Source organism: Pteropus medius, unplaced genomic scaffold (genome assembly GCF_902729225.1).
Source record: "Pteropus medius unplaced genomic scaffold, Ma_sr-lr_union100, whole genome shotgun sequence".
Classification (NCBI taxonomy): Eukaryota; Metazoa; Chordata; class Mammalia; order Chiroptera; family Pteropodidae; genus Pteropus; species Pteropus medius.
Window position 1 is genome coordinate 4,850,193 of NW_024342475.1, and position 26,680 is coordinate 4,876,872.

Genomic DNA, 26,680 nt, shown 5'->3' on the forward strand with positions numbered 1-26,680 from the left:
GGGGAGGGAGAGCCCTGTCGGCGGCGGCTGCCCAAGCTTCGGACTCGGGGAGAGACAGCGAGAAGTAGGAGCAGGAGGAGGAGGAGAGAAAGAAGGAAAGGAAGGAGCAAAAGGAGAAGCGGAGGAGGAGGAGGAGAGACGCTGAGGAAGCACTCTGGTCGCTATCAGTGGGCAGCGGAGACGTGGCATGCCCCTGGCAGGGGAGAGCCGGCTGTCCTCAGCAGGGCCATGGGGACCCGCGCTCTGACAATGCCTGGGTGAGAGGAGCAGCGCCAGCCACCCTGCCACCTCCACCATCACCTCCTGCACTCAGCTCACCACCGGCCGCCAGTCCCAGCCTCCTCCGACTGCCTCTCTCTCTCTCCCTCTCCCTCTCTTTCTCTCTCTGCATTATTGTTTCCCACTCTACAGAGGATGGGGTCGGCTGATGATTAGGTCGGACGCAAGTCAGATCTTCCTCCAAAGCCTGGTAATATTTATGTAGGCAAAAAAGGAGAGAGAGAGAGAAAGAGAGAAAAGAGAGGGAGAGAGAGAGGGAGAGGGGGAGAGGGAGAGAGAGAGATAGAAGAAACGGGAGGAGGGGATAAGGAAATTAAACCCTTTAAGTCAATGCATATTGTGGTGACACCGGCACAGGAGCCCTCACGGTGGAGTCGGCCAGGGCTGTGCGTTCCCAAAATATGACCAGGGGTGCTTGGATGTGTCGGCAGTATGACGACGGCTTAAAAATCTGGTTGGCAGCACCCCGGGAGAACGAGAAACCGTTCATCGATTCAGAGAGGGCTCAGAAATGGCGACTGTCTCTGGCATCTCTCTTGTTTTTCACAGTCCTGCTCTCTGATCACTTGTGGTTCTGCGCCGAGGCCAAGCTGACCCGGACCCGGGACAAGGAGCAGCATCAGCATCAGCAGCAACAGCAGCAACATCAGCGGCAGCAGCAGCAGCGGCAGCGGCAGCAGCAGCAGCAGCAGCAGCGGCAGCGGCAGCAGGAGCCCTCCTGGCCCGCGCTCCTGGCGAGCATGGGGGAGTCCTCGCCCGCCGCCCAGGCACACAGACTCCTCTCCGCCTCCTCGTCCCCCACCCTGCCCCCCTCCCCGGGAGACGGCGGCGGCGGCAAGGGCAACCGAGGCAAAAACAACCGGAGCAAGGCTCTTTTTCTAGGAAACTCTGCCAAACCCGTGTGGCGCCTGGAGACTTGTTACCCCCAGGGCGCCTCCTCGGGCCAGTGCTTCACGGTGGAGAGTGCGGACGCCGTGTGCGCCAGGAACTGGAGTCGGGGGGTGGCGGCTGGGGGGGAGGAGCAGCAGGTGAGGGGGACGCATCCAACTCCGCTCTGGAACTTGTCGGATTTTTACCTTTCGTTTTGTAATTCTTACACACTTTGGGAGTTGTTCTCGGGGTTGTCAAGTCCCAACACTTTGAACTGTAGTCTGGATGTGGTGCTCAAGGAGGGCGGCGAGATGACCACTTGCAGGCAATGCATCGAGGCTTATCAAGACTACGACCATCACGCTCAGGAGAAATACGAAGAGTTTGAAAGTGTGCTCCATAAATATTTACAATCGGAGGAGTACTCGGTAAAATCGTGTCCTGAAGACTGTAAGGTAGGAACAGTGGATTTTTTTTTTTTCTGCCCTTTTTGTGCTTTTCTATCTGTTTGCTTGGCTGGGGTGTCTTTTAAGAGTTTTAAAACAGTTTTGCGGGGGTGGGGTCTGTTTTTGTTAACTTAAATCATCGTTTTTGTGGTTATAAGAGCTTGACTTGCTGCTTGAGTTAGGAATACCTCGCGGATTGCTGGTAGTCTGGTGCCTTCTTTTGGGAATCTTTTGATAGGGGAAGACCTTGTCTTAATAAAGCTAGGGCTTTAACTATCTCCTACAGATATGCAATTGGTTCAAACTCTGTCACCTTTTTTAAAAAATGACATTTAAATGCAGCTTGTTAGGAAGACAGCGATGAGACTGCATCCTGATGACCCCATCTAAAATAAGAAGGGTCAGAGACAAGCATGTATGGTTTGGCCTATGGACTTGTAAACATGAACTCTATGATAGTGAATCATTAAGTTGGTTGACACGAGGCACAGAGAAAGTATTTGTAGTTGTTTATGTAAGAAGAACAAAACAGCATTTCACCAGTTTTGCAGGAATAGTTCTAGTTGTTGGGAAAGTCTAGAGGCCTATTTAAGTATACTTACCATAAGTTTTCTGTTTTCTCTTAGACATTTGTATAATTATTGATCTGAGATTTAATGTGAGTGGAAAGGTTTATTTAAGTATCTAGTGATAGATGATCAGTGTTAGGTTTTATCAGACACCTTATGTAATTAACTTGAATTTTCAGAATTCTCTCCATAAGTACTAAATGACAAATGCTTGATACTATGAATGAAAAACACTAAACTCTTTAATAATGTGTATCATATTCAACCTCTTCCTGTTTAATACACTAATGGATGTAACCCTTGCTGATTGACAAAGGAGAAGTGTAAATTTCTTAAGAAATGGCCAGTGAATCCATGGGTGCCTGTCACAGTAGAAGTGTTACTATCCGTGGTGCTGAAACAAGATTTGCCCCAGAGCTCTGTTGAAGATGAAGATACTGCAGTGACCTTTTGGTAGGGAAGAAATGATGACAGAATCTCAGTAAGCCTTAATGTTTTGTTCCAATAGTAATTTCTTAAACAACACAATAAAATGGTATTTCTTTTAAAAAAGAATAATACACCACATTCTCTCTTCTCCTTTCTCTTCTCTACTCTCCCAATACCACACAGGAACAGAACTGTTCCCCTTCTACCTCACTTGCTTTGTTGGGGAAATATAATCAAGGCAGTATGAATCAAAAGACTTTGTGATGCTTAGACAAGAGAACTGGACTAAAGGATATCTATATAAAATGAGCATAATTCAAGGTCTTATTTTACTTTCGATTGGCTAGCTGTGCTTTTGACAATAAAGCTAAACTCAAACCAAACTTGCTTTGTCAACATTTTTTAAGACCAGAAACAGTTCTTTGAAAAGAATAATACTGAGATTACAACATTAATTTAGAATCCTGCTTTGCTAGATAAATGGATCTTAAAATTTCCTGCATACTTTTCTTAACCACACCATTATAATTAACACCTGGAGATTAAATGTATTCTTAATTTAGAGGTTAATAATGAATGGCTAGTGTATTTATTGCATAGTTATTTATTTTGACAAGATATATTGCATTGGAAAAATATGGAAACTGATTTCTGCAAATTTTACTACTAATAAAAAGGTCGCAAGGGTTTCAGTGTACTATTTTTAAAAGTGGTACCTTGTAATAGTTTGAATCTACCTGCTTTTCTGGATATAATTCTCATAGAAATTTCTAGTAATTCCAGTTTGCATTGGTTCAGTATTTAAAAGATAGTCCGCATTGTCAATAGACTTACTGCATATTTTTAAATAAGCATGTCAAGTACATCTTTGTTCAAATATCCAAATTTTAAATATAAGTAGATGTTTATTTTCCCCTTGGCCTGGAATAATTCTCAACTTTATATTTATGTTATCATAGTTGTAAGATGTATGTAGGTTAAACTAATTTGTAATGTTATGGAACTACTTCTGGCTTGTATTTTTGTACAAAGTAGACCAAAAAAGCACATTACAAAAGTAGACAAAAGCACATTATAAAAATCTTAACTCCTTTTTAGAACCATTTCTTCTTCACATTGGAAAGCAAATACAGCCTTCTGAGTTTCTCATCACCACAACACAGAATTTATATCTGTGATGTCTTGTAGCTACTTCATGATTGTGTGGTTTTTGTTTGTCAGTTTCAAACATTTATTTCACAATAATTGTTTTCAAAAAATTACATTTTCAAATTTAAGGTGCAGGTGTTCTGGCTGATAACTTACAAATTGATTGGTTAGTTCTTTAGTTTAATATATAATTTCTTTAGGATTCTACAAAAGCTACAAACACATCAATATACAAATTATATTACATGGCTTAAAATGTTACTTGTAGTCTTTGAAGAATGTGTCTGAGTTTCTTTGTAAACATTTTACTTATTTCAGACATAATTGTAATTATTAAACCATGACTATCATCAGAGACTCTGTTCAAGATATATATTCTATGCAAAATTTTCAATATTTTAAAGTATCCACAAAGTCCTAGGCTATGTTAAAAGTAAATGCATTATATTTCTGGAATTGGTGACATATTCATAAGGAAATCCAATTTAATAGTTTATAAATATACTTATAAAGCTATAGAAAGAATACATTTAGCCACATTAATTATACAAATTATTGAAATTTATATTTTAGGGGAAACATATTAACTTTATCATACCCATATATGATTAGATTAATGCAATGATTTCTAACTTTAAAAGTTAGGACATATTACCTTCTAGTTTTATACTCTCTCCATATAAAAAAGCCACATTCCATACACATATGAAAATAAAATAAATTTACTTTTTGTATAACTTTTTTTAAAAGGGCTTTTTGACCCTTTGTGCTAAAATAAAATAAAATAAATAAAATAAAATAAAATAAAATAAATAAAACTCGTTTAGTATTGCTCTAATACAATCATAGTTCCTTGAGTCCGTAATAATTGGAGATCAAATACACCCTGGATTTACTTTAGTAAATGTTTGTATTGCAACACATAATAGCAATAATTTTTACCCAAGAATGCTTTTTAATGTTCTGAGAAATAACTGGCTAAATTTTTAAAAAGTGAATAATATATATATTTCTGGGAAGTAATTTCTGGGAAAATAAAAAATTAACTGTTTCATATATCTATGCTATAGCATTCAAACTGCTATATTACATAATTCAAGGAGCAGAGTTTATTATGATAATTCTTCTCTGTAGTTTGTAGTGTTATTTAAAATAATATTTTTGATGTATAATGAGAATCTGACAAATTTGTAATAATCATCAAGTTGGCTGGTAATATTTAAATATACAATATTCTAAGCTACAAAATTACATATGTATGTTATTAACATTCTTGATTTTTTTTAATTAAACAAAAGTTTTCTCTTAAATATGTTCTTTAGCTCCTGAGCATACTTGAAATATATATTATAAAACTGGGATATTTAGGGAATATAAATTTTAATGTTACAGGTAAACTTTTGTTACTGATAACTTTATTTATTTAGTATATCTTGAGCCAGATGATTAGTGAAAGCAGATTTGAGGTTAGATTCTAACATTAACATTGCATCATCTGTATTTTAGTTCTCTCAGAATAAATTTTAATCTTTATACACTCAAGAATACGCACTCTCATATTTTTATTTTATAATCTCATTTTAAAGCAGATTCTGTTGCCAATTTTTATTTATCAGACCCTGACCAAAATGATACTCCACTAATGTTAGGCACAAATAAAAATCACGATACCCGAGGTTTTCTGTATTCTTTGCAGGAACTACTCACAAACATTAATCAGTTTGAGAACATAGAATTTGAGTTACATAATGTACAATTTGAGCATTTCTTAAGTTCTTAATTCTTTTTGGTGTAATGCACTCTAGATTCTTGGAAAAAATATCTTTTTAAAATAAAATCAAATATATAACAATTCTTTTTACTTTAATATTGACTAGAAAATATTTTGCTATTGAATGCTATTTTACACGTTATGACACTGTCCAGAAGTGTGGAATACATATGCAGATAGATCTATTTTATAGCCTACCACTTTATTATTTTTAAATCATGTTTTTATAGTTGATTTGTTCTGTGAAAAATCAGTTTAACCATGCACATGATCACTTTAACCATTAATAAGGCCATTTATAAGGTTAAACCCACTCACATAATCATTTTTATGATTCAGACTTTTGTTTTTTATATTTTTGTTCCACATACAACTACTAATATTATGATTTGTATTTTATTTTTATAGGGAAACACCCAAAATTTTATTTTAATATTAATGTCTGTTGTTTTATAGACTAAAGAATGAATATTTTTACTTTGGACTTACAACTGGGTCAAATTAGTAACTATGTAGGGCATAATCACAAAGCTTTAATAATCACTGATATACATTGGATTTCATTGCTTTAATTAGATGAGGTTGGTGTTCACTCATGCAGATGAATTAAAATATAAAGGAAAAGAAATCAATAATGTTCTCAGTCTCATACGCCCCCATATATAAATCCATTAAGATATTTTTTATGCTAGATTGAATATACAAGAACAAGTGTACAGATAACTATTTCAAACAAAATAATATTTTGTTTTGAATTATTTGACTTAGCACTTTAATTTCAATTGCCAATTTCCTTTTGAATCTTCATCTTCTTTGTTGACCTCACATCGACTCATCACCAAACATTTTATTGTTTACATTGATTCACATTGCAAAGATGTTTCTTTAATATCAGTAAATATTATTCTAGATCAGTGATCCTTGGGGGCACAGTAGAATATTCTAGGGATGTTTTGAAAATGCCCCCAGTTCCAAGAAATTCTGATTTCATTGATGTGGCTTGTGTCATGAACTTGGGACCTTTCACTTTTCTTGATGATATGTAACCAAGATTGAGAACCAGTGCTCTGGTTGACAATGACAACTAATGTAGAAAAACCTTTTAGTCTCTATGCTTCAGTAATACATAGTAATCTCATTCATTCAAAAGATGAGAATGGAACTCAGAAAAATATTTTTAAAAATAAAGACAATAAAGCATAGCTAGAGGTCAGGGGAGCAAATATGTAGTAACTGAGTTGAGGAAGTAGATAAGTCAACCAACTGGATGAAAGAGTTAGGGGATATTCCTAAAGAGAACATGGCGAGAAGGAGGTAGATGCATAAAAAACCAGAGTTTTAAGTGTTTAAGGATGGACCTATTGGCTGCTGATATTCTTTTAGCCAGAACTGAGTCACTAGAATGGAGTTCAATAATGAATTGAGCACATGAGTGCAGCAATTAAATGATTGTTTGTGAGACTGATTAACTGTGTGATTATAGGAGCCTAATTATTTTTGTCTCAAATTTTAGCCTATATAAATGGCTAATACTTTTTAAAAGGAGTATAGCTAGTTGGTTTTAAGAAAAAACCATATAGCTCAATTGCTTTTTTCATAGTTGGCTTTTCACACTATTTCGCATCAATCAGGTCTATCCTTTCTTCATCAATTCACTTTAGTAAACTTAGGAAAAAACTAAGTCTTTTTCATTTTACTTGTTTTTGTAATGATAAGCCATGTTTTCTTTTTTACTTATTTCTATAATACTAGAATAACTAATATACCATTCATGTAGTTTTTTGAAGATGAGAACTACTGAGTAGACACAGACTACAAGCTTAATTTAGGAATTAGTTTTAAAAGTATCTTACTATTATTGTGTTTTGCAGTGATTGTAATATCATTCATATTTTAAGTTTTTTATACATTTTAGATTACATGATGCTGGGAAACATTAAATCCGAGTTGTATCTAATAACAGATTAAATATTATTATAATCCAAATAATGGAATTTCTTAATGAAATGTTCTAATTTACTCTGATTCTATAAAATTAAAAAACAAGAAATGGTTAACATTCATCTTTCTTTGCTAATAACTAGTTAATGACTTATACTATGTACTGTATTGGAATGCCTGAAAATATTTAATTCTCGGGTATTTAAAGTATTAAAAGGTAATAGTTGATCCCTCCCCTTGGTAGTCTGTTTCTATGTTTAGTTATTTATAAACAAAATATTGTAGAAGATACCACAGATGGCAAGAAAAATTCTGCAGAAATGGAAGGTTACTATTTGTTTAAATACTGTTGTTCATCTTAGCAGTAGCAGTGGTTTAGTCACACATAGGTAATAATCACTTCTCTGGAAATTTTGGGGGATTTTGTTTGTCAGCTACTCCACCCTGCACAAGAGGGAAAACGGGCTCTAAGCAAAACTGTGACTCTTCACTCTTCGGTTTCCTTTCTCAATTCTGTGTGCCTTCTTGCTATCATTTGGCTGAGTCCTTTCCTGGCAATTGGAAGCTGCATTTTCAGGGCCTGCATCCCATGACAAATCCAAAGTTCAGGAGTCTTTCATCTCTGTATCTTCACTCCCATCAGAAATGATCAGTCTTTTTCTAACTGAGCTATCACTGACTTAGTTTATTTGAAAAGAAAATTGGACTAAGATGTCAATGGGTGATCATGACAATGTATTAGCTCTTGCAGAAAATGATTTTAATCACTTAGAAATTTAAGTGTTGGAACAGCTTCAATAGTAGCCAACAAGTTTTAGAGCTTATTAGAAGTCAGAAACCAGTCTAATTCATTTAATCTTCATGTCATCTCTATGGTGTATTATTACAGATTTTACAGATGACTAAAGTGAGAACATCAAGTTAATTATTCCAAGGTCAAACAGCTGGGTAGTGCTAATGATCAAGTTCACTTCATCACTTTAATGTATTTTCTTTTTCTCTTTCATTATAACTATTACATACATATGAAAGAATGAAGAAATTAATATAATAAGCCCAAATATATCTATCACATAGATTTAACAACTGTTTAAAATTTACTTTTAAAAACATTCGAATTATCATTAAAACTATTTTACAGAGGATATAGCAAACTAAGATGACAAATATAAGAATAAAGGACAGCTGGAATGGTTGGCCAGAAATTCCAGGTTCATCATTTTAAAGGCTTAGGAGGAGATAAGAAAATCAATAAATCAACAGAACATTTAAGTTTCTGATTTCAGTTTAGAGTTGAGCAGGTGGAGGATGTAAGTAAGATTTTAGTGGAGCAAGAAAACTTAGATGTGTGATAGTTCTTATGCTGAATTCATAAGTTAAATTAGATAAAATCACTTTTTGTTTATGATTTTTAATCAGCAGTCCAATTTTTACCTTATTGTTTTAAAAGATGTTTGTGTTTATTAGTAAAGAATTGTTCATATATTGCCTGACTTCTATAATATTTAGAAATCTTAATTTTTATATAATCTTTATTAGCTCCCTATAGGCCCTGTCTTCAATTATAGTCACACTGGAGGTCAGGGCTTCAACATATGAGTTTGAGGGGAAACATTCCATCTGTAACACTGAGTAAGGTGTATGTCAAAAGCTGTAGGAAATACCTCTGGGAAGAAGTTAGTGCTCAATTGTGAAGGATCATGTATCCTATGCGAAGGTCTTTGAGTTTCATTCCTTGTGTGATAAATTATCAGAGAAGAATTTTAATCAAAGAATTCACTTGGAATGATTTGTTTTTCTCAAGTATTAGCTGTGACAGCAGTGTGATAATAGGTCAGAGCAAGGTGAACTTATGCCAGAGAGACCAATTCAGAATCTACTGTCTTCCTTAGGAGTAATATGATGATTACTCTAAATCAGCACTCTCCAACAGAACTTTCTACAGAGTTGGAAATGTTTTATCCTTTACCCTATCTAATGTGGTAGCCACCAGCCATGTGTGGCTGCTGAGCACTTGAACTATGGCTAAGATGAGTTAAGAACTGAATTTTAAATTTCATTTAATTTTAATTAGTCTAAATTTAAATAGGCCCAAGTGGCAAGTAGCTACTGTGTTGGACAGAAAATTCTAAATGACTGCTGGGGCTATGGAAGTGAAGAAGAAAGGCAAGATTCGGGAGACTTTTATGAATTCAAATTTACTAATTATGCAAAGAAAGAATACAATTCAAGCTTTGTAAAAGGTGAGACTGATTCTTGGTACCATTTAATGAGATAGGAAGTATAGGAGGAAGAATTAGAATTGAGATTGGTGAAAGAAGCAAGGAATTCATTTTGGGATATAATGATATATCAGGAGATATTCAGTATATATTATGCCATGTGAGTAGGGATTTCAGGTGTGAAGTTCATTCTACATGGTGTTTTGATTCAGGAAGCTTTGGGCAGAGATTAGATGACTTAATGGAAACAGATTATATGAAGAGAATGCCAAAGATGAATCCTAAGAAAGAACAACCGTTAAGGGTTTGGGTGGAAAGGTACCAGGTGAAGATGCTGGGAAGGAACAAGGAATGAGAGTAAAAATGAGAGAGAGAGAGAGAGAGAGAGAGAGAGAGAGAGATGAGAGAGAGGCGAGAGAGAGGCGAGAGAGAGGAGGGAGAGGGACAGCAGAGGCAAAGAAGAGAAACAGTCATGAGAATGTTATGATAGAAAGTCATAGGATTTTAAGAGAGATTCAGAATCAGTCAGGAGTGTCTTAACTTGAGAAAGGGTTTGTAGGATGAAGCCTAGAAATAGGTCACTGAATTTGGCAATTACATTTGTTGACCTTATAAGAGTAGTTTCAATAGAATGGTAGGGAGAAATGTCAAATTGTGATGGATTAAGGGATGAGTTAGAGTTGAGGAAATAAAGATTATTCCTAACCACTCTTCATTAAGTTAGGCAGTGAAAACAAAAATAAAACAGAATAAGTGCAAAGATGTGTTTAAAGAGATAAATATTTTGTGATGAAATAAACTTTAGAAATTTTGTAGCTTTTGATCTAGAACCCAATTGAGAGTACGAGACTGAAAGTATTAGATTCAGAAAAAATTAATGATGGCATCAGATCCCAAATAAGAGATGACGAGCTTCCATCTATTGCTAGCCCTAGGGAGGAGGAGAGGTTGTATTTGTGCATTCTGCTGTAGACCTAAGAGCCTTTGTTTCATTGTTTATATTTTAAACAGGAACAATAATTTAATTTCAGTATTTCAGAAAATAAACACAAAAATCAACTTGAATACACTAAAACAAAGTAGAAAACTCATTTTTAAATAATATAAAATAATTACGAGTTGTTAATATGAAATCATCAACAATTATATAGTACTTGTTACTATAAATTATTTTCTTAAGAATGTATTGCCATGAGATTTAATGGCATATTTAGAGAACCCACTGAATTAAATATGGCTCTTTCTTTACACTTTTTCTTTAAAAAGTTTATGTTTGATAGAAAGTTTTAAAAGTAGAAATTAATTTTAACACTAATAAAGAAGTATAGTTAAAAGAATAGGTTAACATAGACCGGATTTTTTTCAACTCCTAGCATCACTCACTATTTGTTATATTATATAGTCCAAGTTACTTAAAATAGGAACTCTAATATTCCTTTCATAGGATGGAGAAGAAATTAACAAACTCACATGCATATAAAAGTACCTAAGCTAGAGCATGATGATGCCCAATAAATGGTAGCAATTCATTCAAACCTATAGGGAAAAAGCCATGGGAAATATCTGTAAAATTAATATAGTCTTTTCTTGATATCTCATAAATTTCCTGGTAAACAACACTGATTTATAAGAAGTTTATAAGCAGTCTTTGCATTTTGCATGGTAAAATTCTCTACTTCATTACATCTACATTCTCTAAATTATTGAAAAATGCTAAAATAAAATAGAAAACAAACGTTCAACTGGATTGAAAATGTTATGTTCCTAAAGCTTGAATATTTTTCTCTGTTATTTTAGATTAAAATTAACATGTGCTGAGTTTTAAATTGAGTGGGTCTTCTTAGATTATTCTAAAGGGGAATGAGAACTTTTGTTCACAAACCTCTCTGGGAAGACAAGTGGAAAAATCGTTGTAATAATCTTCCATTTCCTGGAAACCAGTGGGTAAAAATAATCGTGGGGAAAGTTGTGTGTTATACAGTTTGTTAGGCATTGCAAAGTCATGTGCCCCAAATTTTATATTAAAGGTGGAGCTTTGCCCTGCATTCTAGCAACTTGGCTTTGTGTTTCATTTAGATGTCTCTGTTATTTTCTGTACCTCCCCACATTTACCCGCTCTGCCATACTTAGTGTTTTCTATTGATTGGGGAGGGAGAAGAAGTAGGATCAAAGATTGCCTTGGCATTGAACTAGAGCTAGCAGACAAGGCAAACATGGCAAGTGCCAAGATATAGAAGACTGAGTAGGGTAGAATAAAAGACTATAAGCTGTGCTCTGTGCATGAGAACATGATTGCCCTGAGAAAGAGAAGAAACAAGGAGACATGATAATGTTCTTTAACTTTATAAAAATCGTCATGTTAAGTGGAGTCCTAATACTCAGTACTTTCTATGGCTCTAGGGGTCAGAATGGGACTCTGTATGTAGGTGTTTTAGGAATAGCTCTAATGTGTATAGTATTCTATTAAAGGATACGATGGAAAAGGTTGCTTGAGAAACTCAGTGCACATCACTACAGAAGATGTGCAAATGTGTTGGGAGCTGTCTGCCATGACCCTAGAGGACATCTTGTCTGCGTGTTGCAGGTTGACTGAATGATTTTAAATATTACATCCAGTGTCCTTTGGCATAAAATGAGGCACCCAGAAGTGGTAACTCTGCCTTGTGAAACTACACTTATTACTAATTCCATGAAAAAAAAAAATCCCATTACAGAGAAAACAAGTATTTTCTTAGCCTAACAGTTTGCTCTTAGTAATAATATTTTGGTTTATAAAGGAAAGTCTTGACACCTTTAGCTTAAAATTATTTCTCTGGTTCCTATTCATATTGTTATCAGTCTGAATACTTTTGAAGAAGAATGAATCAGCTACATGTGTTTATCTTCAAGATAGATAGGAACTGAGTTAGACTAATATATAAGTTAATTTCTTTTGTAATTGCCGATATCAGAAAAATAGACATTCTTTTCTTCTGATCACAAGCACATCAATCACTATTATAAACACTCAAATAATTCCCTTGAGCAAAGCAAGACTCAACAACATGGTCAGATTGAGAAACAAAAGGTAGATGTGACCTTTCCTCACTGGTTCTACAGCTTTCTTTTTACATATTAACTCATACCTACATCTGGTTCTTTGGGGATGTTATTACTGTATAAAATTCCCTATTTTCATGGAATTTTATCCCTTTATTAAGTTTTTACAGTAAACAAGTCCCATACTGATAACTTTAACATCTTTATCTTATTTATTCCCCACAACAATCCAATATTATGGAGAAAATAGCTTTCTTCAACAAATGTAGTGACTCAGGCTTCAGCAAATGTAGAGAAGTTAATTAATGTGCTGAACTTCTCATAGGCAAGTGTGGCATAGCCAGAATTCAAACCCAGTAATATCTGGCTCCTAATCTCATGGGCTTGACTTAGCTATTATATGGTCCACTCTGTCACAGATCATTGCTCATGTCTAGGGTTTTTGTTTTTTGTTTTGTTTTGTTTTGTTTTGTTTTGGAGGGGAGAATGTAGGTGGATGACAGCAGAAGTGGATACAATATAAAGTTCTTTGGCACATAAAATATAAGTTACTTCATCTATACTTTTTTGTTGTTGTTGCAGTATGTTAGTATAGGGAATGAACATGAGCCTAAAAATCAGAAAGGCCTAAGCTAAAATGTTTTTTTTTTTTTTCTTCACCAATTCCTGTAAAATGGGGATCCAGTTTAAGGAGTCCTTGAGAGAAGGAACAAAGCAGGTATGTCATAAAATGTAGCTGGTAATTAGTGACTCTCTCTGTGCAAGCTGCTCTGAGACGAGAGGATCATTTCACCCTGCATGGCAGCAACACTCCGCTCTCCTACTGTTTAGAAAAATAGCTGGTAGAAAACATTGACACATTCGTCTTTCTGATTCAATAATTGTTTTTACCTAATCAAAGCTGTCTTTCCAGTCTAGATCAACTGCGTGACAGAGATTTTGAACTTAGTTTTCATAGAGGCATTTCAAAAAGATAGTGGTGATATATTTAATCTTCGGAATCACAATGATCCTAGCGAAGCTGTGAGAGTCTGTCTAAAGAGAAACAAATGTTTTTAAAAGGTCAATGTCAATCTTCAACCATTTAAAAACAAGATTTCTCCTTCCCCATAGTGAAAGCTGAACTGGTTGTTATGGGCCCTTCGGCCATAAGTTGTAGGGCACCTGTGCTTTCTGAGGCAATGGGTTCATCCCAAAGTCCAAGCGAAATAGTAGGGGGGAAAAAAAGACCATAGAAATGCAAATGGTCTTGCTGTCCATACTCTTTACATCTGATTTGTTTTGTGGAGGGCTGGTAAATTATGACAAGTTTCATCTATGTTCTGTTTGTCTTACTAAGTTTGCTAAATCTGTATTGAAATTTTAGAAATCATGAATGAAGAAAAATGAATCCTTTCATATTGTTTCAGTTTAGACTTTTTTAATCTTTGTTTTTATTCAATGTATTTAAAAATTCCAGTAAAGAGGAGAGGATCCAACTCTTCATTGATGACTAGAGATTATTTGGTTTTTCAGCTGTCACAGTTTTTGACTGCTCAGCCATGGACTTGATTTCCCCATTCAACTAATTGGCTTTTTAAGCTTCTTAAAATAATAGATCCAATCTTTGGGTGTTTTGATTTTTTTTTTGTTCTTAAGACTTACTGGATGAAACAGGACAATCATATGTATGCATTTTACCTACCGGGAGTCAAAGGTGCCATTTATCTTTTTTTTTTTTTTTTCAAAAGTAAGCATACTATAAGAGTACTTAAACTCTTTTTCATTCTGTAGTCTTTCACAAATAAAATTTTCATTTTCAAATAACTTCAAAATCTGGGGAATGTTAACAAAATCCATTGATATTTGTAAGTCTCAAATCATTAGTTTTTATTTTACCTGTGATATTAAGAAATTGAACTATCACAACTTAATTGGATAGATATTTAATATTCTCACAGTATTCACTTTAAAGAGATAAATATAAAAGCTAAGCAGTGCAAATTTGCATTTTTAATAACAATTACATAATAATACTAAAACTGTATAGTGAAAGATACTATGTAGCACTCAATAATTTCATTTTTTTCCCAAGTCAAGACTAGAGTTGATGACTTGTAGAAAAGTTAACTCAGATCTTTTAAGGGAAAATCATGTTTTATTTAAATTTATTAATTTAATGGCCTGATATTTGTAATATATAGGAAAAAGATGAAGTAGCTGAATTGATTCTGCAAATAGAACAAGAGAAAATACATAATGATATTTGAGAGTTCCCATTTCTTACCTTTGGCTGATTATAACAGTTTACTCTTGTCCACGAAATACTATCTCCATTCTGAGATATTTTGTATGGCCCCGAGTCTATTCTTATTCTACGTTTTGTTTGTTTGTTTGTTTTGTTTTGTTTTTTAAATACCATGACGATATATGATGCATTTAACGTGATATATTATTAAAGAGAATTTCCCAATGGGCTTTTCCTCTGATTTCTCCAAGTACTGGCCAAAAGCCATCCTCCAGGGCTGCCACTGCTTGCTGTAGAATGCGCAGGTAAACCAGAGAGACAGAAGTGTCAGCGCTGAAGAGAATACGTGCATTTTCTCAGAATGGTCAGTGATTATTTGCAAAGGATATGATAATTGTAGTCCGAATGTGTTAAAGGATGCTGCATAAAGAACATTTGAATAACTTAAGTTGTAATAATTTCCTGTGGTAATGCATTTTGTCATATATTCTTTTGTGTACTATACAGGTTAAAAACATACTATAAGAACAAATGAATATTACCTTTTAAAAATAGATCTTTAGTGGAAACTGTTCTTGGATAATTTGAGCACTATTATGATATGGCAATAGTAATTTAGGCACTGAAGTATAAGATATCCCATAGCACACCTAGTTATAGACACACCTAGAAATAGACATTTCATTATGTGTGACTCATATGGACATGAAAAATATGTAAGAAATTTATGTGTAAACAAAGTGATTATTAAAGCAAGGGAAGGAAAGAATATGAGAGAAAACCCAGAAGAATATTTGCTTTTTCCCCCCAAGATGCATGTTAATGAGAACAGATTAGAAGGTATGTAAATCTCTTAATCCAAAAGCTGTTGTGCTCATAATTCGCTATTGAAAACAAAAATCTTAGTAACAAATTTTCCTTTTCAAATGGTCCCATTTTCAATCCGTAAGTGAAAACTGCATTTTACTCAGAGCCTCGAAATCAGGACAGTGCTGCAATTTCAACCTGCAGTTCTTTGCTCTCACTTTTTATGAACAGTTCAGTTTCCCTCTTAAAATCCAATAAGCTCTAAATCAGATAATTATGAAATACCAATTTTATAAAATATGGTGTTTGATATCTTTGTTGCTGAACAGAGCTTTTTATATGGAAATATAAGCACAGTATTTTATTCGTACCTACTTCTTTATGGGTAATTATGGGTATGAAAAGTAATAAACAGCAGTGTAATTATGCCATAGCTTGCGGCGAGGATGTGTGTTTCTTTCATCTAGCCACTTAAAAAAAGTAATAACTATTCATCTTCAAACCTTTCCAAGGAAGCATTTTTTAAGCCAATATCATTTTCCAAATTTAGAAGACTTTAGAAAAATATATCACTGTTTGGTTCGGCTGATTAGTTTATGAATATTAAGAAACCGGAAAGCTACTGTAACTATACCATGTCATAGACCAAAAACTGGAAGAGATTGAGAGGTTTCCACTTAACAGAAAAAATCAAGAGAGACTATTTGACAGCATAATAGAAACTTTTTGATTAATCCAGCCACTGGAATAAAAACTATAGATGTATTTTTTCTTTACCACAAATTCTATTTAGATAACTAGCTTGACTAAAATTATTATATCAGCAAAATTATTATATCATCTGAGAAATTATCTGGACAGATCAAATAGCTCCAAAAATTCAAATCACTCACAAGCAAATATTTTAAAATATCACTTTTCAAACATCAGCCTGCATTATTTTATATTGTGTAATGAACTAGTATTAGTGATGAAACAAGAAGCTAAATCCTAAATGACTATTCAGGTGTTTTTGTGGAAATTCTGTTACTCATAGAAAGAACTATAATCAGTACTGTGAGTGCTTTGGTCATTTGAAGAAAGTTTGACCTTAGTCAATAACCCAAGTATAAGAGTAATTGATATAAATCTATATCTTTATGTTTGTAAATTTAAGTGATTGAAATTAATTTTACATTTTAATTTTACTTTGATCCATGGATAGTCAACAAATGTATTCCCAAGGCTGGAGGGCAGTTTTCTTCTCTGTTAAGATAATGATAGTTAATAATTAGCACCTAGTGTTGCTGCTAGACCATTTATTTAACCCTATGAAGTAGGTCTAATAATCATCCTCATTTTGTAGATAAGTAAACAAAGGCCCAGGGCACAGGACTCTTAACTAAAGCTTTTAATAACTATTTTATATATTTTTTTCTATCACATTGTTATTGCATAGAAGCAGTCCTGGTTTTCAGAGATTACGGATTATTGAAAAGAAAGAAAATAAGAAGTCACTGAAAATATTAGCAACATGTGGCTGATTTATATGATAAATCTATAAAATGAAATTTGTATATCTATACTAGAGCATTTATTTCTTCTATTAGATTTTGAGAGTACTTTCTTAAAACTAGGAGTTCTGTATTATATTTTTCTCTAATTATTTGTAAAGAAGAAAAGAAAGAAAAATCGAAAACAGGCTTGTGATGGTTATAAAACATGGAAGAAGATTCTTTGGCATTCCTCCTGTTGAGAGGTACAAGCATACCCTCCCTTTGAATTTGGACATGCCTGTGAGCATTTCATCCAAAAGACATATGTGATGTTCTGTGACTTCTAAGATAGTTGATAAAAGTCCATGCATTTTGCTAGAACATATATTAACTTTGAGCTGTCATGTAAAATACTCAATTAACCCAAGACCACCGGACCGTAAGGAAGCCCAAGCCACATAGAAAAGCCATGGACAGGCTTTCTTGTAGACAGCCTCAGTTGAGCCCTACTTTTGAGCTGACACAAGACAGGTGCCAGACGTGCGAGTAAAGTCTCCAAATGAGTCCAACGTTCACCCATTTAAGTTATCCTGAACCCTTCAAATCTCAAAGCACCAGATGCTTTAGAGAGGAGGAAAACTACCCCTATTATGCAATGGCTGGTTTCTTGATCCAAAGAATCCTAGACTGTAACAAATTGGTTTAAATTGGTATTTTAAATTACATTTTTGGGTGGTTTATGCAGTGATAGATAACAAGGATAGTGTTCAGTAATAGTTTGTTTAATGATTCTCCATTATGTGAGAAGTTCCGGAAAGGAAAACTAAAGAAAATTAGAATAAATCTATCTAGCCTCATATATTTTATTGAATTTGTTCCCTCTCTAGTTAGTAATGTGGGTAAGTCATTTCTTGAAGCTATTATTATGACATTTTCCCCTGCTAGTTCATTTAATTCATTTAGCAACAAATATTTATCCATTGACTCTTGTGAGTAATTCATCATTTGAGAAATTATGAGACATATGATGTTAAGATACAATGCCTATGAGCAGGTTGTATACAATCTAACTAGAAAAATATACTTTGTGGCTGTATATGAACAGTGCCTTGGAGAGCTATAACACACTGCTCTGAGAATTTAGGAGAGACAAGCTTTTTCTTTAATTGGATTATACTAATATGTTTTACTGTATGTCCACATGTGGCAAATAAGATGGAAATTAATATAACTGTCCAAACAATTAAAGCATCAAAATATGTCTGCTGAACTTTTTAAGGAAAAAGTAATTTTAAGGCTGAATAATCTGGGCTATTTAGTTGAAATCCTCATATTTTGAAGATTTTCTTAAATTAAGAAACCATAGTTAACTAGTCTTTTTGAAATTGAATTGTTTATTCTGAATTTATAACATTAAGCATTTTCAAGTGGGTGACTGTTTTGATATTCTCTCTATAGTTCTTTAGAAGAAAATTGCATTTTCACACACATATTAAATCATCACTTCTTTAATTATGCACCTACTAGCCATATTTTTGGAATATTGTGAACTGCATTTGCACAAATTTGTACATTCAATGTACCTGAAATATTTTGGGAAGAATTAAAAGCTAATATTAACGGACATTATGAAAGAAACTGTATTGTAATCAGGAGCAAGTACCATTATCTAATTGTTGAGTAGATATAAAGAAGTGAATGATCATCATGAAGGAAAGTACCAACCAGTTTTCTGAGTGAGTTATTACACTTTTTACTCAGCAAATGGTGGCCATTTTTCATGGGTTATCCCAAAAAGGGAATAATATTATATTTGACTTCTTTCGAAGTTTAGATTGAAACGAAGTAGGTTGAGTTTATTTTTATTGCTTAGCAAAGAAAAAATAGAGAATTCCATTGTATGTCTGTGTAACAAATTATCACAAATTCAGATATTTAAAACAATGTATGTTCATTACGTCACAATATCTATGGGTCAGAAGTCTGGTTATAGCTTAGATATGTCCTCAGCAAGGTTTCAGTCAAGGTGTGGGCCAGGCTGGAGATTCATCTGAGGCTCTACTAGGAAAAGATCAGATTCCAGATTTACGTGATGGTTGATGGAATTCATGCCTTGCAGACAGTGGAACCAAGGACCTCAGATACTTGCTGCCAATTGGCTGAATGATATCCTTGGTTCTTTGCCATGTGGTCCTCTCTTTGGTAGCTCACAATCTGGTGCTTTAAAGCCAGCAAGGGGGAAGGTTTCTTAGCAAGACAGATGTTACAGTCTTATGTGATGAAAATGACGCCCCTCACCTTTGCTCAGTTCTAATCCTTTGGAGACAAGTCTTGATCACACTCAAGGGGAGGATGCTATCCAAGGACATGTAGATCAGGAGGGGGAATCATGGGGACACTTTAGAGATTATTCACATATCCATTACTTTTAAAGGTCTCTCAAAGACATTATTTAGATATTCGGAGACAATTTTGCATATTTTTTAATTGTCTGAGACAATGTACATGATTTTTTTTGTTTTATGTTGTCATTAGATCAATAAATATTTGATAAATATTTAACTATGAATGTAGAAGACCATCAGAATTATTAATTACAAATGTGTTTTTCTCTGGGAGTACAGGTAAGTAAAATATTTATTAGGCATGATTCTGTATAGGGAAAATGAGTTTTAATTAAAGAAATTGAAAATGGTCATTTTCAAGTCATATTTCTTCCAAAATTGCTTCTGTGTAAAATTCTAATGTTTGCCTTGAAATATTTTTTAAAAATTTAAAAATTTTCTATAATCATGGAATAACAAATGTCACATAATTGCTTTATATGAATAAGTCTGTTTCCTAAAATATGTTTTAGAATAAATTAATGAATCTTTAGAACCTGTAGTTTGTAAGTGGTGATTTATAATTCTAATAATAAGATTGACTTATTTAGACCAGTGCGGTATTAACATATGCCTATTTAGTCATCCATATGAAATCCCATTTGTCTGGAATGTTGTCCATAATACTAAATTCAGATTAAAAGTTTCAGCAATGGGATTTGAAATAAACGTGAAAGCATTTTAGGGCAACTGTCTTTATAAATAGAGGTCTGGAAACTCTCTCTCTTTTACTATTCTGACCCTACCAGAAGAATTAATTTTCCCCCCCACCAATTCTAGAATGCCAGATACTCTTTTAGGATTTGCATCTTTTATCTTTAGTCCCTGATCTTTATTTAAGTAGTTGCTTACTACTAAAAATGAGAAACATAGTTTGAGGATAATATGGTAATGTATACATTCATACTTCTTGAGAAACTGGTATGGTTTTTGTATGGAAGAGGAATAAATTTTATTGGTGAATTGGGCAAACAGAGTAAGGCAAAAATTTACCACCATCTTGTCCACCTCAACTTCTACCTATTATTTGTCATAAGATAATTCTATTCCACAGCACAAACTAGACCTTCTGGTTGTTTAAGGAAGTTGAAGTGGATCACTACAAATACATCATTACTATTTGAAAAATGATTCCAAGTATATGGTACCCGATAATATCATCTTGGTATTTAAAGGATAAAATGGAATTAGCAGTCCTTCATCTGGACTTGGGTCATGCCAAAACAATAAAAGAAACTACTGAAAAATTAAGAATTTAAAAAAGTATTTCTGGATTTTTTACTTTTGCAATAAATGGAATAATCTTCCTGGACACTCTGAACTGATTATTAGGCTATGTGTATGTTTTTGTTTTTTTCCTATGCATAATTACTGGCTTAGAATTAATGTGCTATGTAAAATTAACTCCAGTTTGCTATTATTTATCCTTGCTCTACACTTAGTACATAATTGTTCACTAAATATTTGTTGAATAGTAGTATTCATTTGGAGAAAATCTAGTTTTAATTTCATAAACATACAAAAGTTTAAAAAGCTGGTTAGCTAAATCTGCTGTGATTCCTAGAACATTTATTCTTATACTATATTCTTGAAGAAATCAAATACTATTCAGCTATGATCTTTTTCTGTGTGGTTTTTAGATGAAGTCATGCTAGATGACAGTGTCAAAATATTATTTGAATTAAGGAAAAAGAAGTTAAACAAACCTATCTCTTCATTTCAAACTATGTTCATTTTATTGTCAAACTATCAGTACTTGTTGGATTTCTTCAAATCAAAGCATGATTCATATAATTACTGTATTATGATTAGCTTTATTAAAGGTCTGAAGGTATTTTAATTGTTTGTGATGAATGAGAAGATGAAGTAGGAAGAACTATTTTGCAGTGAGAACTGCTGAATATTGAATTCAGTTATAGTTATTGTTGAATTTTCTTTTAATAAGATTGAATCCAGAGGCAAGACATATTGTCTTTTAAAACCCCACTGAAGTATATTTTAAGAATGACCTACATAATAATAAATTTTCATATTCTTTCTAACACCCTGAAAAAAAGAAAAGAACTGGCATCATGACTTGGCTTTTCAGTTTAAATTCATAGTATCAGTTTTCTTCTCATCATTTCATAAGATTCTCTTGTATAGTTATTGATTTTCTAGATTTTCTTTAAATCTATATTTTATATATGGCTACTTACAACTTGTTGCTCAACAGCTTGTAGTTGTTTCTGATCATAAATATTAGCATCTGACAGATGCTGCCCATTTAATTTTAGCTGTCAAACAAAAGAGACTGGGATATCAGGAATATAAGAGTCAGCATGTAAAAGCCCAAAATAGACATAGTCTTCCTAAATTTGGCCATACTTATTGTCTTCCTAAATTCAGTTGTACTTGTCAATTGCCTACTGCAAAGATACTTATTTACTTGAAGTTATACATACTGCATCTTTCATAAATCCGTCCAGTTTACTTTTGGTAAAAAGTTACCTTTCATAAATCCATCCAGCACCTTTGAATCATTCATGTATTCAAGGATACTATTCTTCATCAGACTCATTAGGTAGTTTGTATTTAATGCAGGATCTATGAAAAGTGAACAAATGAAGAGGATAGAAATACACACAAAATAATGAAGAAAGTAAATTTAATATGCTGTGAGATCCGTAGTTCAGAATTTATTTTAAAAGTTACTGAGTTTTATTTCTCAACTTTAGCCTCCTGGGCATTTTGTTTTCAATTAATTCATTTAAAATGTCCTATACAATTAGCTTATGGGATGGTAAATTATTTTTTTATGTAATGTTATTTCAGAAATATATCTTGCTCAACTTAGATGTATAACTTTTTCTCTCCATGATCTGAAATGTTAATTATTACCATAATTTTGGAATATCTCAATGTCAGAAGCCTCATTTGTTTAATGACACATTTATAATTTATAAAAATTGTCAGGTTCTGTAGAGTTGTTTGGATAAATGTCTACATTTTGATGGGGAACTTCCCTAAAATAAATTTAGACTAAGAGATTGTTCATTTTTCATGACAATAATGTAGAAGGTCATCATGTACCTGATATTCTTCCATTTTAATTTAGGGTTTCCTATAATGGTTTGGGGCATTTTAGCCTCATTGAACATAATGTGCTTAATTTCCGTTGTAGAAATCTGACAGATAATGAAACATGGGTCTGATATAGTACTAGGACAGAGCGTGATGTCTGGTGAGAACTTTTGACTTGGGCTTGGATCAAAGTAGCTTTTACTCCTAGTATTAGAAGACAAGCAATGTGAAAAGTTGATTTCTTGTGTGCCTTCTGTAGAAAGGTATATGGAGACACATCCACTCACCTGAGAGCTTGCTACCTTTTCTACCTTCAGGCACATCAGCACAGAAATAATTTATACTCCTTTATACTTCCATGTAAGTGGCATATTCTGGGACTTAAAGTGTGACTTGCTCAAGAACTAGAGCCACCTCTCCTTACTTACCCTGTGGTTGGCCTAGGAGATATCTATATCTGTCCTCTCAGCACTTTCCACGAGCAGGTCTGACCACAGCTTACTGCTAATATCGTTTTAATTTCATGTATTGAGGAGATTACTGATACAATTCAGAGCTATAATGGGAGGAAAGGAGAGTGAGATCAGTCAAATAAGGCTCAGAATAACAGTTACAAAATTAGAGAATTACAAAATTGATGTGGGCAATTATTTGAGCATTCAAAAAAAATCAAATAGAAGTTAAAAAAAGCAAAGTTTTCATTTTTTGCCAAGTTTAAGAATTTCACAAATTTGCTACTTTTATAATCTTATAGTATATTTTTATCTTAAATGTAAAGTAGTCTGTCAAAATCTATATGAAAGATACCATGTTTTCTTTAGTTACATCGAAATTACCCTGTTCTTTATTTTGCAGAGGAAGTTACAGGTGATTAACCATATTTTACTTTAGGTTATTTAAGAGCTCCTCTGCTCAATAGACTGTCCCACGATAGTAGGAATGTTTGATATCTTTGCTGTCCAATACAGTAGCCACTTAGCCAAATGTGTCTTCTGAGCACTTGCAATGTGACTAGTAAAACTGAGGAACTAAATCATTAGTTTTATCTAAATTTAATTAGTTTAAAATTTAATTTAAATATCCACATGTGGTTACCATATTGAACAGCACAATTCTAGAGAACAGTAGCAATTTCATAAATATCTGTTGACTGAATGGCTTTTTATTATCTCCATGGAAGTATCAGGGTAAATTGTATACACCCTGTACTCAGTTAATTGAGAAGTAATTAAAATTCACGTGTGTACCAGCCCTTACTAATCATTCTGATTCATATGAAACTCAGAATATATAACCTTCAATAAAAAGCTCTCAGATGATCATCAGTTCTTTGAGAAAGTCAAATAAGTTTGCTCCAACCAATACTTTTAAGATCAATATTATAAGATCCACAATTATGTGATTGTGCCACATGCCACAAATAGGAAGACAGCCATCAATAAGGTGAGCTTTGAGATCTTGTCACTTAACAATATGTCCTTTGGTAGAGCAACAGATCATGGAGATGATTCTCTAAGTGGTGCCCGAGCTCCATAGTCAGATTGTCTACATTCAAACTTTGTCTCTGTGATTTTCAAATGCTATAACCTCCAGGCACTTGCTTAACTTTTCTGATTCAGTTTCTTCATCTGTAATAAGGGATAGTAATAGCACCTATAACCTGGGTTGTTATAAAGGTTAAGTAAATCCAGATTACTAAAGCACTTAGAATAGTGTCAGGCAGATTGCACATTGTTAATGCCATAGAAGTATTTGTTAAATAAATAAACTATACTCGGAATGTAGAAACGAAGCATGCGGTCATCAGTCACCATAGGTCTGCTAAATGTCATTACTTAAATATTAAATGTATTTCTACTACCTAGGCAAGTATCAGTGGCCTGAATAAACTGCACATGGCCCTTCCCTAGCTAACCCAAGAATATCTAGATGATACTGTTATTGAAGAGAACACACAAAAGCTCATTGGCATGTAGGGGGAGTGTCTTAGTGATACCTAAATTAAAAGCTAGTCATAAATATCACACTGGCAGATGTCTTTTTCCTAGAGACTTGCCAAGATTGGATTAAATCACTGTCAAGTTTTCTCAAAGAGTGTTCTGGGGAATGACTAATTACATTGGGGGTTAAGAGATGTTGAAAGATAAAGGATTTTGTGCTCAAGTATGTCTGAGAGTTGCTAGCTTTTAAAAATATGTTAATTATATTTTTTTATGGCAGGTCTACTCAGTCTTTCATATGTCACTGTGTTTTGTGAATTTTCAAACTCATTTAATTATGAAACTCTTTTTTTAAGAGGCATTGTGAGAGACTTATGTCCAGTATAATTTGAAACACTGTAAAATAAATCAAACAATTCTAAAGAGAATTTAAACAAATAGCATTATTTGTTGATAAATGTATAAATTTCTACCTTTAATCTTTATGTTATATACTTTTAATCTACATATTTGATTTTGAAAGAAATTACGTTTTCACTTCATAATAATTGCCACTGCTTAATGAATTTTAAAAAGGCAATATAGCAAATATCTATAATAGACACACTATTTCTTTGTGACTGCACAAAGAATTTGATCTTTCTTAGTTTAGATTTTGTTAAACTAGGTTTACCTTATTTATTTACAAGTAAATGATGAGCTAGATCATTTCTGATGTTTTCTTTTTTCAATTCTGATGTCTATGAGTATATGAATTTTAGATCATGTTTACTTTAATGATATATCGAGTATTTTAAAGAAAAGCAATTATCTATGGTTTGTCTTACCTTACTATATATAGTCAAATTGTCTAAAATGTTTCAAAATGAGATCAATTTTTTCGATATTATCATGTATTTATAAAAACTGGTATTTCACCAAGTTATGTATAAAAGTTTTTATAAATATAAGCAGAAAGAAATGTTTTCATTCTTAATATAAAGATATTCATTACTATTTTATTGACATGTTGTATCCTAAAATAATAGAAATTTAAATATGGAAGCACATTTCTACATAGGTTTGTGGAAAACATTCTTTTGGAAGAATATTTGAAATTTCAGTGATACTTCCAGCATGCAGGAAATATTATAAAATGTAAAACACAGGCACACAGTCGACTTCTTTCCCAGAACTGTCAAACAATATGCTTTCCTCGTGGCAATGTAAAAATAGTCTTTTTGAAATGTGCTGTGTAAAAAAAAAAAAACAAAGCAAAAACAAGGTTAAACAAATGAACAAAAAAATGAAAGCACTTTTATTTTCTCTAGTTTGGGCTTTTATTATTTTTAAGTTTTAACAGAGGTTATAACTTTTATTTTGCATTTCTGTTTTATATGGACAATAAAAGCCCTGAGTCATTTTCACAGAGAAGAACAAAGAATAGTAAGCAAGAACATCTATCACCTGTATTACTTACATATATAATTTGAGTACTAGGGATTTCCTGTTATTTTCTCCTCAAGCATTTTATTATTTTTTCCTATTTAAATGAAAAAAACAAACAAACTCCTAAACAACATATCCTAATGGCATCAACTGTGCTAAATGGTGGCCTTCCGCCAGTCCTTCCCCCTCAGAGATGGCACTCTGAGGGCTGATGTGGTCATGGCTCTTGCTACATGGCAAGCTCCTTGGATAGTAGTTTTGGCAGCAGCCAATGGAGGCACAGACATTGCTGGATTGCCTAAATCCCTCACTGGATTGTAAAGCCTTAAGTGTTGTTAAAATTTTATTATTGGGTCATTGCATAATTTAACAAATGTTTATTGAACATCTTCTATATGCAAAACATGGGAAGAGGGGAACATAAAAGTCACTCCATTCATGTTTGCTGAATGCATGAATGAATAAATGCACTGATGAGCCCTGCTCCCCAATAGCATATAATTTAGTGGAAGAAACAATTGCTTAAAACTATTTGTATTCCAAGACTGGATGCTGTGAATCAACAGGGAGGTCAAGTTCTACAAGGAAGGATTGGGAAAGATTTTATTTAGGAATTGTTTTTAAAATCGAACCATAAACTG

The 26,680-nt window shown here is 33.4% G+C and overlaps 1 protein-coding gene across 8 annotated transcripts in view; it reads left to right on the forward strand.

The window, feature by feature from the left end:
• The first annotated feature begins 6 nt into the window (after positions 1–6).
• Positions 7–26,680, forward strand: part of NALF1 (NALCN channel auxiliary factor 1) — a 538,865-nt gene continuing 512,191 nt past the window's right edge. For 7 of the 8 annotated variants that reach the window (XR_005653614.1, XM_039866302.1, XM_039866309.1 and 4 more), the window contains exon 1: positions 7–1,604. Coding sequence is in view for 7 of the 8 variants with exons in the window: in XM_039866302.1 (XP_039722236.1) it covers positions 681–1,604 (924 nt within the window). In the remaining variant the exon portion in view is untranslated. The remainder of the gene's footprint in view (positions 1,605–26,680) is intronic. The other variant, XM_039866308.1, reaches the window with a different exon arrangement.